Source organism: Natator depressus, chromosome 12 (genome assembly GCF_965152275.1).
Source record: "Natator depressus isolate rNatDep1 chromosome 12, rNatDep2.hap1, whole genome shotgun sequence".
Taxonomy (NCBI): domain Eukaryota; kingdom Metazoa; phylum Chordata; order Testudines; family Cheloniidae; genus Natator; species Natator depressus.
The window spans coordinates 14,855,436-14,876,491 of NC_134245.1; the positions used below are offsets into that span (position 1 = coordinate 14,855,436).

Here is a 21,056-nt window from a genome sequence, read left to right on the forward strand (position 1 = left end):
GCACCTAGCACATAGTGGGTGCTATTGTAAACAAATGTATAATCATATTGAGAGGGAAAGGTTCCCCAAACCCATGGAGAGATATTATGAGGGGGTGGAAGACCCAGGTGAAAAGATCCCCCATTTTCCTGGAATGATTTTGGGTGGAGGGTTCTAACTCTGGTGGTGGTCTGCCCGTCTGTCTGCAGTGTGTTCATTGTAGGGCCAAAATCATAATGCTGAGAGCTACCATCACTATGTTACTAGATGCAGGCTTGTATACAACGAAGTAGAATTAATATAAGATTTAAAAAGTAAAATGTGCTGATTTTTCATTTGATACTGAGCAGTGTTTACTAAAATGGAGACTATGCCATCACAGAAAAAAATTAAAGGAACTGTCATGTCAACGTAACTAAGAAATGAGAGATTTAATATTGCCTTCATGTACTGTATTTAGCCAAAAAGTGGCTCGACTCATCTTCCATTATGATCATTATAAAGTACTATATGTGCTTCACTCTTTCTCTATCAATTTTACATTTAAAACTTGATCTCATGTGTTACTGTGTAGTACAGTTAAATCACAGTCCAGAATGGAATTTACAGGTTTTGCTGAAGTGAGTGAAATTCGATATAAGATTCTAAGAAAATCTACTTATAGACCAATTGCAGAATAATCACATCACTTTAAATTCATGTGAGAAAATGTTACGGTAATCCTGAATGTAGTGGGATAAAACTATTTCTTGGGATTCTAAGAATAAAATGCTGTCATTATGTTAAGAAATACTTAGATTCAGTACTTAGCTTATATAAAATGCTAAAATAAATGAGACACCTGATTAATTCCTTGATTGTATTAACTTAGTGCCTTGAAGATGAAGGCCAAACACCAAAAGTTCATATGATGATGATTGATTCTATATTTTACAGTATCGCTTTTTTTTTAGGAACTGTCTCTAAGTTACAGCCAGACCAATTAAATATAAACAGTTGAAACAAAGTGTATTTAAAGGAAGTGAAGAATAAAGGGTAAATTGATCTGCTCTGCTTGTGCTGGCCAATAAGAGGAGGACCATGGAAAGGGGAGCAGGACAAAGCAGACTTCAAAGCAGAGATCTGGTGACACCACTGCATGATTTCTGTCCTTTTCGGAGAAGGCACAACCTCAGTTGGAGTAGCCTTACAGCCAGGAGGCCAAATCCAACTCCCATTAAAATTTCGTAAAAGACTGCCATCGACGTTACAGTGATTTGCATTGGGCCTGATGGCCTCACAAAGGAAAGGGGTAGGCAATCCCAGAGTTAGATCCACAGAGTTGTGCTTGGCCTTTGCTGCAGGTTGTTGTGTTCCATAGAAGTTGAAAGCCACATCCTTCTGTGAGGCTGCAAGTCCTTCTTCATTGAGAAACCTTGCAGAGGTTGGAGTAATTAATTTCTGCTCTCCTGTAAGTGGTTCTGTGGGGAGGGAACAATACGCCTCTATCCTTGCTTGTGTGCTTTAGAGAAGTTACAGGGAAAAATGTAATTTAACTTCTTCCTGCCCCTGGACCTCATCAGGAATGAAATTTTATGTCTCATTTGAGCTATATCTTGGTAACAGATTTTAGATAAATAAATCAATATTACTGTTAAATAGAGAGAACAAATGAAACCTATAAGATTATCTGTTTGGTAAAAAGCTTTCCCTGTGGGAATCCTGGAAAACCTAAAGTCATAGAAAAATGTATGTAATCAAGATGTTTTGCCATGTGAGCAAAGGCCTTCTGTTGTTTTGCTGTATGTTCCCTTCGTTGACATACAGTCAGACTGATTCCAACAGGCAAACATGCAGTCATGAGATTCATCATTAAAAGAAGTTTCACAACTCATCAGTGAAAAATCTCTGAAAAGTAAAATTAGGCTAAAATTAACAAAGCAGTGAAAACATTAAAAACACAATTCTCAAGTTTTAATTTTTTTTTTAGATGTATTGTCTCAGTTACTGTGGGTTGTGTGTCTGTGTGTGTTTATCGCAGCATTTGATCTTGAAAGTGTTTTAAGCCTCAGGTGGCAACAGGGTGTGATGACAATGACTGTAGAACTCCTTGAAATAACATCTGTAGATCTTGTTGAGATAATTTTTACATTAAACATAGAGTACCTAGTCTAGTTAAGTTTAATATTTGTATTAACCTCTGAAAGAAAAATATACATAATGTGCTATTAAGTGTGTGTGTGTAGGGGGTGTGTGTGTGGGGGGGGGGTGTATAAGGAGGTGCAGATACACTCTCACAAAAACATAGTGCCTGATTCTTTACTCTGTTACAACAGCTTTACATCTGTATAGCTCTTCAGAAGTCAGTGGAGAAAACTGGTGCTATAAAATAGAGTCAGGCGCAGAATACAAACATATTAGATGGTAAATTGGAGCGCTCTGAACATTTGACAACAAATGGAAAACAAAGGTTTTATCTACGTGATAATCTTTAGGTCACCTTTGGAATGAAGTAAATTAATTTAATGACAGTTAGTTTATATAATCAAATTTTATTTCTTAACTTATTAGATTTAATAATTTTATTCACACAGCTGTGTGTGATGTACAGTGCTGCACAAATCAGCATAAGAGGCCCATAATAGCACATTCTCTATTACTTCCAGTGCAAGCCAAACAAAACTATCATACTGTATGTCTTTATACAAAGTAACTTATTTCTAGAGGGAGTAATTTTTATAGACTGTATACTTCTTAAAGGAACTGAAAATGGCTATAATTTGAGACCATTAAATATTCCTCATTTTACTGTTCCAAGAGTAGAACAGTCCCATACTTGGCAAAATATCATTAAGTTACTGCTGCTGGCCATGGAATTCGCTGAAGAAGGATTTCATATTAAATGGTTTGGCTGGTATTGGAGAGATTGTCAAGGTTTTTTTTTTTTATTATTGTTGAAGATTTTACTTGCTGGCTAAAGGCATTTAAAAGTAATTTTAAATATATTCACTTTAATTGCTTGTTGAAAACTTTTAAATCTTCAGATTTGCAAACAGTATGTTTGATAGAGACTGGGAATGTATGAATACAATTTAGTTTACCACTGTCATCTTTAGGACATTGCAAAAAATTATTTTGTCTGAATGAGATTTTCTTCCTTTGTTATTTTTTAAAAAACAAACCAATGTACAAAATATAGGTTGCGGTACTACAAACACATATGCACATGCTCTACTTTAAAATTGGAGTAGTCCCACTGAAGTCAAGTGAAGTAATTTTTAAAACTATAGTTCTGCATAAGATCTTGATCCTTCAGACACTTATACATATGCTTAACATTAATGAACAATTGATGGGACTACTAGCATGCTTAAAGCTGAGCATGTGCAAATGTGATTGCAGAATTGGGAGTTGGGGGGGCTAGGTAATGCTGTAATTTATTTTAAGATTCTGCTTGCCTGGTGGCTTATCACTGGCATATCACTGGCATAGTTTCAGTCAAAGTAAGATCTGGGCAAAATGGAGTTTCCCATTGACTTCAGCATTTCACTCCTGATTTTTAAGCAGTGGAGGAGTAATCAAGTTGCAAATATATCACCTGAGGGAACTCTGTATGTGGCTGGCTGGTAGTATGAGACTTGGATATTAACTTCTTTGGGCCAAAATATCTTTAGAGTAGATTCTGGTATGAACTGTCATCTTTTTACAAGGTTCTCTAAAGTCTTCCTGTGGGAAATTTGTGGGCATATGCAAATAGGAAATGAATGTGCTTGCAGAAGAAAATGTATTATTCTGTATTTTAACATGTATTTTTAATGATAATATGTCTCACAAAGTTAGAATTAAACTATTTTCATCATACTGTGCCTTTGTGGATCTCTGAGGTAAATTGCATTGTATGAGCTTTTGAAATATATGTAGAAATGCAGGAAGGATGAACTAGTAAGTATAGGTTTCGTAACTTGCGTCTTGACCAATGACCTAGTACTTCATGCAAATACACACAAATGCTTACTTTTGATTACATGTGATTTTTACTAAACCCAGAGGGCTGTTAACCATTGCATAATAATTCCAACATCCCTTCCTCACCACATTGTATGCCCTGCCTGACTTCTTCAGACTCCAACAGAACACCAGAGGGTTATTTCTCGTCTAACCCTCTTACATTCTGAACACCAAGTTTCTCCATGTTGAGCTGCTGTGGCTTGTCTACTGTTATACCCATTACCCATAGCCTTTATTGTAATTTACAATTTACTTATTTCAGAAGTTTTTCTATCTTGCAAGACAAAGTACTGAGATTTGCAGGGTCCCCAAGCAGCCACAATACCCAGAGCATCATTTTGGATTCACTCTGAGATGGAATTGACATTCCCTTTGATTTATTATTTTTTTTAAAGGATTTGGGCCAGATTTTGAAGTCAGTTACAACAGTGTAAATCCCAAGTAACTCCACTGAAGACAATGGATTTACTCTAGATTTACATCAGTGAACCTGAGAGCCGAATATGCCTCTTCATTTTTAATTGCAAAAGTAAAATGAAATAATTTGCAATATAACCTAAAGTTTCTGAAGCATTTAAATGGTTGTGGAGACTTACTCTTTCAGATCATCTAAAGAGCCCTGTGTTCCTTGATTCATGGGTCCAGGAGCTATATGTCCACTATACTTAGAGCGAAGGCACTACCTAAAAAAAAAGGAGATGGATAGGTGGTAACTGTTGGTGAATTATTTTGCATTGCAGTTGTGTGAACTGAAGAAGTAAGTAGTTTTTCATGATGGGAACAAATAATATTTGCTTTATAATTTTCTGTAGCAGTTAATTACGACATTGGTGTTTGTAGATGTTAGTTGATCAAAACCTCCTCCCATTCTTCACACTTTGTTGTCAGAATGATTTTAATATATATTGTGGTGTTTGAAGTAATCAGGCTGAAGTAGCATTAGTCCAGCTTCTCATCTTTTAATTACAGACCGTTTATTGTCTATGCTGTCCCACTTTCTGCATGGCTCCCCACCAGCTAGCTAGATTTAGCAATCTCCATTAATTTAATTTGGCATTTCATTCAATCAGACAGGCTGTGAACATGATGATTTTTATTTTTTTTAAAATAACACAATGCTCATTCTTAATTGATGTCCTTATCAGACATTGTATTTGCCAGAGCTGTAATTATTGGTCAGGCAGCAAAATCAAATCTGCCCAAATGCAGTGAAGATGTTCTCTAGTGGAATTATGAAGATACAGTACTTAGACCTGCAAAGTAATTTAGTTCTGGTCTGTAATTACATCTTTTGGGATCATTATCTTTTTTTTATTATTATTATTATTCATAAAGATGGTATAGACTCTCAGGAATTAATTTGCCAAAATGAAGATAGAGCTGAGATCTTTGCCATAATAGTAATTATATATAATATCTACTTCCACAAACATACATATATTTGTGCAAGTAGATATTTTTCTACATGAAATGAATATATATAATAATATAATGGTCATATTTAGTAGATACAATAATTATAATATATCTACTTGCACAAATATACATATTCTTGTGCAAGTAGAGAAATATATATATAATTTAATGGCCACATTTTAAAAATATGGCTTCTAACTTTATTTTAGAGTGCCATTTTATAGGAGCAATGAAATGAGAGCACAAATGATAGAATGTGGATGTCTGTCTACCTAAAATGCAGATACAAAGAATATTTACACACACAAATTAGGTAGTTGTCTGAATTCTACCGTTCACACCTGTAGTTTGTTGAGAGTGCTTTGTTAGGGCCCAGTGCTGCAGCCACCCATATAATGCTTATTTACAAACCTACCCACTGAAGTCAATGGGGCTATGAATGAGAGGTTGCAGGAATTAGGTGCAAGGGTTTGCAGAATATGGTGTTTAAAGACCACACTGAGAACCCATTAAATATTTGGCCCTAAATATTTATTTTTGATATTTATTTACTAATAATTATGAAGGCACAGGTTGTTGCATTAGTTAAATATGAGTTCTGTTTTCACCTAAATAAGGGATTCAGTGTATCTGTTCTGTAAGAGAAGTATGGCATATCCTCCTCAAACTTACAGTACTTTGAGTACAGAATTATAAACTTTTCTTCAAGTGGCATAAATAAGTTTTTTTTTTTTCCAATTCACGATATGTTCTGTTAGTATGGTACCAGTGGGCCCATTCACTGTCTTGACATACTGTGATGTGGTTTTGTTTTTTTTTTGTTTACTGTGGTATGATTTCAGTACATCTTTGCCACCTATTCTTATTGCCAGATTTTTTGTTTGTTCTTGGTTGGAACAAAAGCTTCTCCTTTTGTTCCTGGTGTTTGCCTGGTTAGTCTATACTAACAAGAGGAGTTTGATTGGGAATATATAATAGATTTGCTTAGTGAGTCAGGTTTCACAGTTGAGGGTAAAAGTACTATGGCTATAAAATTGTTGTTTGTGTTCGATAGAAGACGTTTGGGCAACATTTTCAAAGGCGCCTAAGTAGTCTAGTGGCTGAAATCTATTGAAAGTCCATTGGACTTAGACTCTTAAGTCACCTAAAAGCACTTCGATGCGGACATAGCGGCAAAATGAGGACAGACACATGCGTGGAATTAAGTGGCAGGTTGCAACTTTTATTAAACTTTAACATGGGAGGGGCACTACCTGCCCATCACTCACACTCTCCTCTGCCAAGCATTTAGTTGGTTCCCATGCCAGGGTTACAGAGATCATGACCAGAAAATACATAACTTGGGACAGGCTCTCCTCAGCCTATGCTCCAGGACTCATCCGTCTCTGAGCCCTACTACCCTCCCCCCTGGCCAGGGGAACAGGGAGTGCAGAAGGATGGGGATCTCAGCCCGCAAGGGTCACAAGTCTAATCTCAGCCTGCGAAGGCCACAAGGTCTCACCCTATCCCATGAGCCCAAGGCCTATCACCAAAATCCCAGATCTTTTATCATGGAGAACTGTTCATTTTATCCTCTTAACTGCCCTGGAAACTGGCTGCAAGTTGCAATGAATAGACAACTCAACCCAAGTACCTGTGTTAGGCACTAAATGTGTTCCTACCTAACCTGCTGTGGCTTGAAGATGCTGTGAGGAAGGCAAAAAACTCCTTGTCCTCTGCCAATTGGCCCATGGGAGAACAAATTCCTTCCTGACCCCCCCAAAGGGTTGAATGTCTAGACCTGCAGCATCTGTCAACTGGATTCCAATTCCTAGTTTGGGGTGATTAGTGTGAGGCCACTGGAACAGAACTGAAAGAGGCTCCATGTGGCCCCTGCTTCATGTTAAATCCTGGGAGCTGTGATATGCTGGCCAATCAACACCCTCCCTCCCCACTGGCCAATGGGTGCCAGAGACTTTCAAGGTGGAGGAGCAAGTGTCTCCCTCCCTTGCTGCTGGGACTTTTCCCTTTCTCCGCAAGTCCCACTGAGGCAGGTGGGTGGCATTTTGAAAATTTTACCCATTTGTCTATCTTCAAGTTACTTACTGTATTTCTCTATCTGCTTCTTTCTAGTGTGAATACTAGGGATGAGCTATCTCAAGACTAAATGTTCATTTTTATTCACTAATTTTCAAACAGATTTATACTAGGGTTTTGGTAGTTAAAAGAATGGTGATGTGTACAGTTCGGTTATTTAAGAATTGCTAAGTATTATGGCTAAAATCATTGACCTTAGTGGGACCAAGATTTCATCCTACGTATCTAAACTCTCCCATCTCACTCATAGTTAATGTTCTGAAAATCATGGGATATTTTAGAGCGAATTATTCTCCACCATATTTTTAATACTTTCAGATTTGAGGCTTATGGGTACAGCTGTGAAAATATGGTCATGTTTTTAGAACAGGGTATAATATAAAGTTGATTATGTACTGTCGCTTATATTTTACTTTCTGGAAATGTGTTTTGCCTCATCACTGCTACAGAAGAATAACACTCTATAGCCCAAAATTTAATTTTTTGAGGTTTTTGAGGAGGCTATGTTGGAGAGGAAGCCAGACTCTATGAACCTTTCACCTGTGATGTGTTCCTGACAGTATTGCCTCAGCTCCTGGTTTCATATGAATTCATGAGAATTTCAACTTTCATTTACCAAAAAAAAAAAAAAAAAAGTTTCTAGCGCTCTTGGTTACAGGGAACAGATTGAAAACCCTCAAGGCAAGTCCACCATAAAGGTTCGAAAACCAGAATGCAAATAATCAGAATCTAAATTATTGTTATAAAATCTTGTGATTTTTAAGCTAACATCATGGTGTTTTGGGAGCTGATTCATGATTTGTGGGTATCTGAGGTTGGCAATACTGCAAGTTAAAGGTATAAGGGTTAAAAAGAAGGGAAAGGGTTGCACAATATTTAAAGCCTAAGCCTGCTCCTTGGGTTGATTTGACTTTGTCCATTAGGACAAGCATGCAGGGTGGGAAAGAAACTTTAACCTAGTGATACTCAGACCTCAGTGGTTCAGGAGCCAAATTAGCGATCCACATCACCCAAAAGAGCCACAGTGGTGTGATTTAATTGTTTCACTTATTATAGCTATCTTTCTTTCTTACTCTGACCCAGTATTATTTTGTCAACTACAGTAACATAGTAAAAGCATCCTGACTGGTTAATAACTTAGATTGCTTAATAATTAAATCACACAGTGTTTTGATATCATGTGCTGTAAAGAGCTGCAGGAGATGCATTACAGAGCCACTTGCTGCTACTGAGCCTCAGTCTGAGTATCACTGCTTTAACCTAATATAGGAAAAATATTTTTAAAAACTGCAATCTGTAGTGAGATTAGACATTTCAGTTCAAGCATTGTAATTGAAAGTATGTAATTGAGAAGACCAGCAATGGTGGTCTACTGGACTACAGAATGGCAGTTACTTGGCTGCTTTGGATTGGCACTAAGAATGAGCTACAAGAGATTTCTTACCATTCCCCAAAGTGAAAACAAACACACACCCCACCTACCTAACCTTATGAGAGAGAAAAAAGGATGAAATCCTGGCCTCACTGAAGTCCAAGGCTATTTCACCCCAAGGACTGTTGTAATTTTAAAGACATAGGACCAAATAATGTCATTAGTTTTAATGCAAAGCTCCCACTCACCTGAATGGGCATTGCTTGGGCCCTAGCAAATTCACGGCCATGAAAAATGCATCTCGGACCGTGAAATCTGGTCCTTTGTGTGTTTTTTACCCTATAGTATACAGATTTCACAGGAGAGACCAGCGTTTCTCAAACTGGGAATCTTGACCCAAAAGGGAGTTGCAGGGGGGAGGTCGGAAGGTTATTTTAGGGGCGTCGCAGAATTGCCAGCCTTACTTCTGAGCTGCCTTCAGAGCTGAGTGGCTGGAGAGTGGCAGCTGCTGACTGAGGACCCAGCTCTGTAGGCAGCAGCGCAAAAGTAAAGATGGCAATACCATACCATGCCATCCTTACTTCTGCACTGCTGTTGGTGGTAGCTCTGCCTTCAGAGTTGGGCTCCCGGCCAGCAGCCGCCGCTCTCCAGCTGCCCGGCTCTGAAGGCAGTCACCGCCAGCAGTAGCACAGAAGTAAGGGTAGCAGTATTGCACACCCCCCCCCCACACACACACACACACAATAACCTTGCCACCTCCCCACAATTCCTTTTTGGGTCAGGACCCTTACAATTACAACAACGTGAAATTTCAAATGTAGATAGCTGAAATAATGACATTTATGATTTTTTACATCGTATGACCGTGAAATTGACCTAAATGGCCTGTGAATTTGAGAGGGTCCTAGGCATTGCACATGCAGAATGAATGAAAGAGATGATCTACAGTTTGTTCAAAACATCTTACCTGCTTTTCTTATTTCAATGCATTGCAGAACATGAGGGTGCATATACAGTTTCTTTTGCTCCATCAAAATACAGTGTGCATATGGTGTACATATATAAAAGCGAGACCGGGTGCAAATCTTAGTCAGTATTGAAACTGGACTTTGTGCAATTCTTGAAATCAAACAAGCATGAGTCAATGGCTGAACACAGGACTGGCAGCCAGTAAAACTTGTTCTGTTTTCAGTTGGGCCGCAGACTTGCTTTGTGACCTGGGAAAGTCACTTATGGTTCCTCTGTTTCTGTATAACTGGGGATAACACTGCATGTTCCTCCAGAGACTTTTATTCATTATTAGTTGGATAGTGCGTTGAGATTTTCAGGTGAAAGACGCCATATAGTACAAAGTATTACTGACTATTATTACTAAAAAAAGAAAAGGAGTACTTGTGGCACCTGGTAGTCTCTAAGTACTCCTTTTCTTTTTGCGGATTTAGACTAACACGGCTGCTGCTCTGAAACCTTATTATTACTAAGGAATTTTTAAAACAACACATAGGCCAACTCAAACAGTAAGGTATCAGGGCTAGATCCAGCAGCTGGATCCACCTTAATGCCCCAGTCAGTGAAATCATGAAGCGTCACAAGGGTTGCGCTCATGGGAATTAAATTGCAGGATCTAGCCCTCCTTTTGCACCCCTGTTCTCAAGTATGTGGACTACTGGTATATGTCAGTCTAGGCAAGTAAGTTCCCAGAAAATAAATGGAGATAGGTGTTGACTCATTTCCCATAACAGGTTTGATTTGTCTGCCTATTCTAAATTAAATATTTTACTAAAATAGAATAGAACTCCTTGTTCTATTTAGAATGATTTATAACTGTTCCCAGATGATCATAAAGTGTTTCTAAATTAAAAGCCATTAATTATAGCCTTATATAGATACAAAAGATATGCAAGAAGTGCTTTGTAATTCCAGCTCTGCACTTCAGGTGAGAGCTTTTAAAATTACTTGGACCATTGGAGCCACCTGCTTGACTAACTGCTGAGGGCCCTGTGTTTCAGTACTCATCAGTGCATTGCGGTGTTAACATTGTTACTGATTTTTCTCATTTCTCCAGGGCAAATACTAATTAATGGATACAATTCACAGCTGATTAGCTGTAGTTTCTTCAGTAATTACATTCGCATACTAACTGTTCAGAAGAGGATTTCTAACCCAGTTCTTATTTCACTCTAAGCTTAATTTGTTTTTTGAATTGTTTAGGTCCTTAAGATAATAACCATTTTATTTTCCTGTGTCATTTGTGGTTACTATTAGATAATAAGTAAGTTTAATCTTTAAAATGCTCACTGATAAAACATAGTTTGTCTTAATGGATTTCTAATTCACAGACAAAGACCTACAATTAAATAATGTTGAAGTTGTGATACACGTTGGCAGCACAGAGACTGCATTGTCTGAGGCTAGTTTCTGGAGTTCTTATAGAAAATGGGAGCTGCCATTCGCAATCACAGTAGCAAGTTAAAAATGTAGTTGCAGCCTTCACTTTGGCTTTCCTTGTTTTCTCATTTTGTTCCACCATCTTAACGACACACAGACATAATTTTCAAACGGTGAATCGCATAAAATTGAGAAAAAAACAATTGGCATTCAGATCTGCCTAAGCCTATGTTGTACTTAAGTATATGAAGACCAAGAAAATGCATCATTCTATTTTTTTTTTAAAGGTGTTTATAGCCAAAACCAGGCCTGTTGTGAGCAGGTCCAACCTCAGGAAAGATATGCTCATTTATATAGTAGGGTTGAATTTGGCTCTGCCCAGTAGATAGTGATAAAATCACTCTCTTGTACATGACTGTATTTAGATATTATTTTAATAAGTGATTTGTTTTGGTACTGTAGAAAAGAACAGCTCCTTTAGAGCCATTATAGTTTTTCATGTAAATCCTTCTTAGTTCTCGACTCACTGACATGAGAAATCTATCATGTCAGTCTCACTGCTGTGCATGAGTACTAAGTCTGTATGCTAAAAATCCACACAAGATCTTGGCCGGAAAAAATTCCGGTTAATATGCAGTGGCTGACTCTAAAAACTAAGCCCCTGGGTGAATTTTATATTGACATCATCTTTAGCTATGTAGTTAGTTGTAGTTATGACACAGTATATGTATGCCATAAACACCAGTTTTACTTAGACTATATCCTAGATACGATTTGTGTATCGCTTCGTATTTTGGGGTGGAGATTTTACTCTCTAATTTTGTAAATTGCAGTTGATCTCTTGCCTTTCCTTCTCCAGTTCTTCCCTCCTCCAGTTCTGTCTTCTACCCTGTTTCTAAAGTCTGCTATCTCCAAGGGCGGGATCCAAAGGCCAGTGAAGTCAATGGAAAGATATTCATTTTACTACAGTGGACTTTGGATCAGACCCCAGTTCCCTTTACCCATCTTCCTTTTCTTCCCTCCTCCCAGTGCTGCTGGGAGTTTGGGGAAAGGTTCTTGTGTCTTTCAGGGAAATTAACCCTTTCAAGAAAAGACCCAGTTTTCGTCCCCCAATCCCATTCTCTGATGCTGCAGGTATGAGGGGCAAGGTCTGAAACCTCTTCATCACCAAGACCTCCAGGCAGTAAGTTGGACAAAGTACTGAGTGAGGGTGGAGGATATCCCTTTTCATTATGGATTCATCCCGCTCTGGCAGCATTTTTGGATTATCTCATTTGGAGTAGACAATTGTGGGGGTGGCTGTGAAAATGAATATTTCCCCATCCTCACAAACTCATTGTAGAGCTCTGTAGTATCAAAAATATCTATTTTTTAAAAAATCACTTCAAGTAAAATGCACTCAAGACTTCGCAAGACAAGGAAAAGACCCAAGGAAAGATTTATATTTGAGTTATAAAACTCAGAAAATAGGGGGTCAGGATAGAAATGCTGATGCAACCTTAACTCTCATGGTGTGAGAAGGTCATTTTAATGACAGTGTATAAAAAATTAATGTGTTCAGAGATTTCAGCAATCCCTTTTTTTCACTCTTGCCCAAAATGCTATGTTAGGTATTAAATATTAGTTTACAACAACACTAATGAACGTAGATAACATACACAAATGTGGCGTAGGGACTTTTTCCTTTTTTGCTACCCTTTATTATATTTTTTTCACTATGCCTCGTAGTAAATAGAACGTTAGAAACACAAAGGAGGTTTGAAATTCCATAGCTTAGTGTTTCAGCTGACAACACAAACACACCAATGGTATTTGTTCTTGAAAAGCAAAGCTTATGAAATGCCTGTGTGTGTATAAAGATACTTACCAGTCTATCTATTTTCCTACAAACATCTGACTGCTGCCATTTAAGAGAGCCATGCATGTAAATCACCAGTTAGCCACATCCTCTTTTCCATACTAGGCCCTAAAAAGAATAAATATTTCTCTAATACAGTCAACTGATGTTCGTGATTTAGAGTTTGAAGGAAGGAAACTTGGGGGAGAGAAGCTCCATGAGGATACCCTTTGATTGTTCACATGTGTGGGAGGAAGAGGCCCTCAATGGAATGGGCCACTGAGTTCACCACAAACCTGGCAGATCCCCAGCACAATTTCCCTATCCATGCCCCCATTGGTTCCCTGGCAGTGTGACTCCACTGGAATGAGAACTGTGCAAAAGATTTCAAATTTTTGAATGGGTGGGAGGAGATGATGGAGAAGTAAAAAAACAAAAAAAAAAATCTTGCAGACTTCCTTCATTCTCCCTCCCCTCTTTCCTTTTTTAAATAAGCTCTAAGTGAAACCCTGCTACTGGGGACTTCCCTGGCATTGGTTCCCCTCAGGACCTCCTGGGTGATGGGTGGGCCTTTGCAGAAACATAATAGAGCCTGGGGATGAATTATCTATTTCTGAGAATGGACCCGTGACATGCTTGGTTGATAGAGGTGATTGTGCTGCAGAGTCAGCTGACCCCACCTTCCGCATGAGAAGGGGCAGATTCCAGGCACAGAGTGGACCCTTTCTATGCAGAACTGGGGGACACAAATGATCCATACTAATTCAAGCAGCAATATAGTCCTCAAAATCTCCAGCTTGGTTGTGACTATAGCAGCTCCAAAAGAGCTTGTGCAGATTTACATCTGATCTTTTTTTCAGAAGGAGTTCTTTTCTCGGTAGTTGACGGGATAAAGAATATATTTTGACTGTATAGTCATAAAGGTTTATCACGGCATATATTAAAAGCCAAATATCTATTTTTCTTTCAGTTTGGAAACAATAACAACTACATGAACATGACGGAGGCAAATAATGCATTTCTTACTGCAAATGAGGTAGATGTTTTTCTTTTTATCTGTGTTCATATTCTGCTGTTTGCTTTGATAATTTAACAGACTTTCAACAGATGAAGAGTGAAGTGCTGAATTTGTATGTGTTTTATGGAGCACAAAATAAAGACTTTAATGAGAAAGAAAATAACCTGACAGCTCTCCATTACTACTCAATTTAGCTGTCCATAAGGCTGTTACTTACATAGCATGTCAATAGAAACAAATCTGCTTTGTGTATGAAAAAAATGATAAACAGAAGGAAACAAATAAAAGGCACAGTAGGTGTAGATTTTGAAAGCAAGCCTAGTAGAAGTCATTAGTAGCTAATATGCTAATTTCACTCATAGATACAAACATTTTAATTTGGGTTCTTAACACTCACATAAGTTAGAAAACAAAACAACTTAGTTGGCTGCAGTGTTTGTGTTGTGGGAACGAGGAACAGACTTTCAGCCAAGTTTTAGACATGGGCTTGGGAACAAGCCTTGGGTCTGAATTGATGGAGGCTGACAGATCATTGAGGTGATACATTTGGCTGCTAGCTTGTAGGAGTGGGGCTAGTGAAGGGCTATGTGCACCAACCACCATGTTTTTGCAGTTGTTTTTAGACCACAATCTTCTGTCAACCAGTTGTTTAGACTATCATTGCAGTAGTATTGACATCAGATCCAGATGGAGCTGCCTTTTGGGCATAGCTGGAAAATAACAGCTATTGTTCCAATGAGGGTGGAAAGATAAAAAGGGCAAGATGTATTGCCTAAAAAGCTATGGGCATGCATGTGTAATATAGGAATATGGAGACACAGGCAGAAACTGGTAGTAAGTAATATTTAATGTGTACATAAGGTGTACATCATAAATCTCCCAAGGGTAAGGAAAGGTTAGAAAAATGAGCAGCCTTGACCTTATTCATTGAAGGTGACAATTCTGTCATGACTGTGCTTGTTAGAGCCAAACAGAAAGTGGTATGGAACTCAGTGGCAAAGAAGGTGTTACAATAAAGATGAAGGTTCAAATTAAGAGTAGTATTTTATGAATCATTTTTACAATGGCCACCATCTCTTTTTATCCAACAACACTGCTTAGATAAGGGAATATTGTTTGGCACTGGCTCCAGTGTTTGTGATAATGAACACAAACCCCATCTGTAATGACAACATGATGTTTCATTCTGTAGAATTTTTTTCCTACATTTGAATCAAACATTGATGAAAGCTCTGCTGCCAGCAGCTGTTCAGAGACAATTTAATTCCAGCTGTGATAATTCACCGTGTCAGACATTGGCTGTTATATGTTGATACAACAGTTCTCCAGATTTGCATTTTTATCAAAAGGAACAAATGTTTTGAACATTTCAGTACAGATGGCATTTAACCATGCACACACTTTTTAAAAAAAAATGTAAGAAATAAATATTTGAAAAGTTAATAACTTAAAAAATACAATTTGGTAAGATAACCTCCAGAAATGTTATATTATCTTGGTTATAACAGCACCTTTCTGCAATATCAAATCACATACCTCTTTTTACAATCTGAATAGCCCAGTGGTTTGGATTAAGACTACATCACTACAATACTTTTTTTTTCTTTTAGATTACATCTATTTTATCCTCATTCTTGGATCATTTAGAGATATTTTTAATGTATACTTATTTCAAGCTATTATATTGTGAGAATTAGTTTTATGTAAGTACTCATCAGTTTACTCATGATTCTCTCTGTACTTGTAAATTATACAAATGTTGCATTATTATATGGTTGCATTATATATTTATACAGTTGTAATGGATTTATCCCTTTAGATGAGGAAACAAAATCCCATTCTCATATTTACTACTACCTCATAAATATGACACTTAAAACAGAGTTTCAGAGCTAGTCTAATGATACTGATTTCACTGCTTGGAGAAAGAATAAGAATATGATTAAGTGTTAATATTTGCATTATAGTGTGAGCCTAACTTGGCAATTACTGCATTCAGTGTGTGTTTGGTTATTCAGTTTTTACATTTAAATGAGCGCAGCTTATTCATTAGGATTTTGCATATGGACACCGCCGTGCTAGAAAACCATTTTATTCCCGTAAATAATGCCCTACAGAGAGAACAGTGTAAGCACTAGAACACCTTCACATTTAGAATCCTCACTTCTGCTTTGTTTTCTGTCTCTGTGTCATGATGATTACCATGACCCATTTTTAAAGCACCTTAAATATTTATTGAAATAATATTTCAAGTGTTAATTACAGTGGTAATGAAAACAGCCAAATGCCACATATCAAGAATGAGTGTTTATCCGTATTGTTAATGTGATATGTTAGATTTCATTAAGCAGTAATGGGGTAGCAAATGAGTCACAAATTACAGTTGCATCTGTTACTAGACCACATTAGTGCCAAAATAACTGCAAATGCAGCCATAGGGTTATGTTCATTAGCCAACCACTTCTCATGGCCAATCCATCCTTTGTGTTTGTGAACTCAGCGCTCTACACTAAGAAAATGTACGCCTTTTGTAACATGGCAATGAAAGTCAAATGTCTCCCTAATGCAGGACCAGCTTTCAAATCTGGAATTAAGTTGCGATATTCTGCATCAAGCGAGACTGCTAGAGTCTCAGCAGACTCTCTCACTATGCTCCTGCAGACTGTAGCAGTCTGGGACCTCATCATTTCTGGTGAGAGACCAATAATGACAGCTGACAGGTTCTGTATGCAAGCAAAGGTTTTACTTGTGTTTCAGTTTCCATCTTCTCTCAAGTGGTTATTAATTTATATCATCATTAACAGTCTGAAGGATGACAATTTACAGCACTTAATGAGATCTTTCACTGAACATATCATTTTAAAATTAACGGGAATTAAGACACTCTTTCAAACAATATAAATAATACATGAAACAATTTTTGTCCCTCTCAACTAGAATTTTGAACTAATACAAACAAATAAATCCCAGGGCAGTGCTGCATGTCCAAAACAAGACAGAGTGCCTATTTTAGGCTTGCCAACTGCTGAGTTTGATTGAGATAGTCCTGATTTGGGTATATGTGAAATGGCCTAATTTCAAGTATTAGATTTCTATTATTAAGAAGCAGTGGACCTGAAGTAATATACAGAAATTCATTTAGCTCACAAGAAAGAAATCTGAATACGCTTAGTTCATTTTTTTTTTTCAAATAAAAGTCATCAATGTAGAGGCCAGATCCAGACTGTAGTTGAATAAAGATTATCTTAGACACACATACAAACCCTGACGATAACTGGCAGTATATGTTCTGCTCCAGGCATCTTAACAGGTGTTTACTTAATAAAAAAACCCACTATTCAAACATGCTGGCTTGCTTCAAAAAACACTGGAAGCTACTATACTCACTATTGCTATTGTATACATTTCTGTGGTCCAAATAATAACCCTTATGTAAAGGGGTCCATTGTACTTCATAGGTGGAGTAGAAAAGAAATCAAAAACTGAATTATAATATTTCATGTTTGTTAGTTGTAAAAAGGAAACAAAAGATGTGCCGTGTTCGGTACTGGATTAATGGAGTATATGTGCTGCAAAATTGCCAGTATTTTATGAAGCATAAGAATAATGTAAGCTGTTGATGCTATTTCAAAAACATATAAATAAAGTGGCAATTTGTTATACGGCCAAATCCAGTGTGGCTGATGTTCAATCTAACAACAAAGACAGATGTTGCTAATTAAGTACGCGTTAAAAACTGTTAATGCTGATACTCCATTAAATCCATATGATGATGAGACTTAAATCTTTAATCAGACTTATCCACAAAGTCCTATGTATATGAAACTTATAAAATTTGTTATTTACAGAGTTTTCATTTGAGAGCTAAATAATACAGAATTCGTTTGATTTGCAAATCCAAAAATGAATATTTAGAATGGTGCACTCTAATGTGTTTGCTTTCTTTTCTTTAGCAGACATTCCATACTCCAAGCCTCGGAGATGAAGAGTTTGAGATCCCACCAATTACGCCCCCTCCTGAGTCAGACCCCACGCTGGGAATGGCAGATATACTGTTGCCCTTTCAGGGTCTAAGCGACCAGCTGTCTGGACAAGGAAATGAATTTACACCCCAGTTTCCTCCACAGAGCTTGGATCTCCCTTCTATTACAATATCACGAAATCTTGTGGAGCAAGATGGTGTAATCCATAGCAATGGATTGCATATGGTAGGCATGGTCCTTTGTATCTTTCAGTTAATTAATAGCACCTGTCAAAACATAGAAATGCAGATTTTTTTAATATATAAAAATACCTATTTTTATTGACCTCTCAAAATATCAGTCTGATTTAGTGGAACGGTAGTCACCCTTAAACACTTGCCAGTATTAAACAGATAATATTACCTGCGTATCTGCAGCACTTTACATATGATAGGGAGTACTACAACTAATGGAATAGCATTACAGCGGACCCTCGCTAGAGCGCGCATCGCTAGAGCACGGATGCGCATATAGTGCGGTTGTGGCGATGGATCCCATATTTAAATTGGGATCCATGGTAACGTGGTCCCCCTGTTAACACGGTACCGCACCTGGATCCCGAACCCCGCATTCTAGCGAGGGTCCGGTGTATTTGTTTCTCTGTGGCAACTGGAAAATGTTTAAGGGTAACTGTTGGTAGATTCAAGAATGTGGGCTTTGTTGTTAATAAACCATGTATTGTTGAGCTGCATATGAATGGATTTCTCTATTTTACAATAAAGGAACCAGCCTGGTAATACTGTTAACATAAGAATTTGCATTCTGGGACTGGATTTAGAAACCCATGTCCATAGGCCAGATTCTACCACTGAATGCACTCAGGACTGCTGAGGAAGTTCATGAGAGCTATATCCACACTTTTGAGGGCAGAATTTGTCCTGTAGAATTGAAGGAACTGCTCTTCCCCTGTAAAACTTTCTCCTGTCTTAGGTAAGTTAGTTACAAAGGAATTATTTGGCTGTATTTTGAGTGGAAGGTAAGGGACTGCCTTGACAGTACCAGATGGTTTGCTAGCATAATACAGAGAATGTTTCTTCCTTTCCTTTCCTTTCCTTTCCTTTCCTTTTTGAACCAATCTATCGACAGTAAAGGAAATATTTTACTATACTATGTATGAATAATTCCATGGAGTTATTCTAATAACCCTGCATTTCATCTTTTTAAATTAATAACTTGTTTGTTTTCAGTATTTTGATTATGCTTGGAAATACAGGATAAGATTGTCCTTTGAGGATCCTCGCAAACAGGGGCTCTCTGCTTGTCCATGCCCCTGGGAGTGGTGGTAGGCTGAGGCAAGGCATCATCTATGCCCTTGTCCTCTGGAAAGCCTGGCATGCGGTGGGGATGGGGGGGGTGCAAGGTAGAGATCTGACTGTGGGGAAAGGTTCGGCCAGAGTGATAGGTACACCTTTAACCCCAACAATCAGAATCTACTAAAAATTTAGTAAAACCTTAAGATATATTAACTTTTCTACAGAGCCTTTTCATGCTGTGCAACTCCCACTTTAGTGGGAAGTCTGTTGGGATAGCAGTGGGTTGAGGAGTCTCTGGCCAGGATGACTCTGACCATATGGCTGGGAAAGTTGTGGGGGGAACTTTCGGAAGACATGGTTCCTCAGACAGACTGCCATGATGTCAAGTAGATCTGCATGTATCTTGCAGGTCCATGTATTTTATTGCCCACAGTGTTTGCTCATTCCAGTGTCCAGAGATTCAAATCTCACTTCTTGATCTGGCGGGAACTCTACAAAAGGGAACCTTGTAGTTTTTTCTCCTACAGGTCCCATTTTTTCAGTGTTTTTGGGGTGAGGCTATCAGATCCACAGTTATTTCCAATCTCAGTGGTAAATTTACTGTACTTAGCATTTTAAACTCCTTGGCTACAGTTTGAATTAGTCTCTGTATTTCATAATAAAGAATGGCTATATATACAGGTAGACAGATATATTATACAACTAATAGTTATTCAGATTAGCAGTTTTCTAGGAGCTTCTTCTTAGCGTGGTGAAATTAAAATGTAAGTTTACTAGTGGTCTAGAAGAAAGCAAGTCACATTGTCAGTTTACAGTTTTATACAAATGGTCTTATTTTTTTAAATGAAACACTCCAGATAAGGTAAAAGCATGGAAAGATTAGATTTCTACCGAGATGCAGTAATTTAAAAAATTACAAATATATGTGCAGCAAATGTTTCTTTGGATTTCTCCATTCTAGCTGAAAGCCCATTACAGCTTGCTGGCTTCATTGCAAACTTGAATGTTCCCATTAAGGTCATGATAAATAGCTAACACTAAAAATAAATAAAGAAATAAATAAAAGAATCTCACTGCTGAGCAGGCAGAAAGTCAAAATAATTCCATGGCCAGGAGTCATAACTTTCAGAATACGATCCCTCTACTCTGATCTCATCCTGCCTGGGATTTGTGTATGTATTGAGCACACAGAGTGATTAAACCAGAGGAAAAAAGTTTAGTAAAGTCTCAGGCTTTGGAGCAGAAGTAGGGAATTATGTGCCAAAGAAGTAGGGAATCCTGAACTGTTGTGATTTGTATGGGTATATAGTTCACACACCGCAACCAGTTCAGGCACAAACAATAGAATGTTTTTGACCACATCCTGCATATTTCTCCTTGGTGTTACCAGTTGGATTGTGTGAACAAAGTGACCAGGATATGGCCTTTAATTTTGCATTTTTCATATTTTGTGATTCCCCACAAATAATGGTGTTGGGTGGTCCCCTTCAGATCTGCTTATGGAAGAGACCCTCTGATTGGATCAATTCTTCTCCACTGACCCTCCCACCTCCACTAGGTTAGCTACGCTTCTGCAGAATCACGTCCTTCCTTTTCCAGGGCCCACTCTGGGGGAAGGAGTAGACACTAGGGGCTAGATTGTGTGCCCATTGAATTTGACACCATAGCTCCCATTGATTCATTGGTGCAGGACTAGTTCCTGGTGGGC

The 21,056-nt window shown here is 37.9% G+C and overlaps 1 protein-coding gene across 4 annotated transcripts in view; it reads left to right on the forward strand.

The window, feature by feature from the left end:
• Positions 1–21,056, forward strand: part of TOX3 (TOX high mobility group box family member 3) — an 83,199-nt gene that overhangs the window by 42,739 nt on the left and 19,404 nt on the right. Inside the window, exons 2-3 of one of the 4 annotated variants that reach the window (XM_074969136.1) lie at positions 14,026–14,091; positions 18,027–18,281. In XM_074969136.1, coding sequence (XP_074825237.1) covers positions 14,026–14,091; positions 18,027–18,281 — 321 coding nt within the window. The remainder of the gene's footprint in view (positions 1–14,025; positions 14,092–18,026; positions 18,282–21,056) is intronic. The other 3 variants (XM_074969137.1, XM_074969138.1, XM_074969139.1) reach the window with 3 other exon arrangements.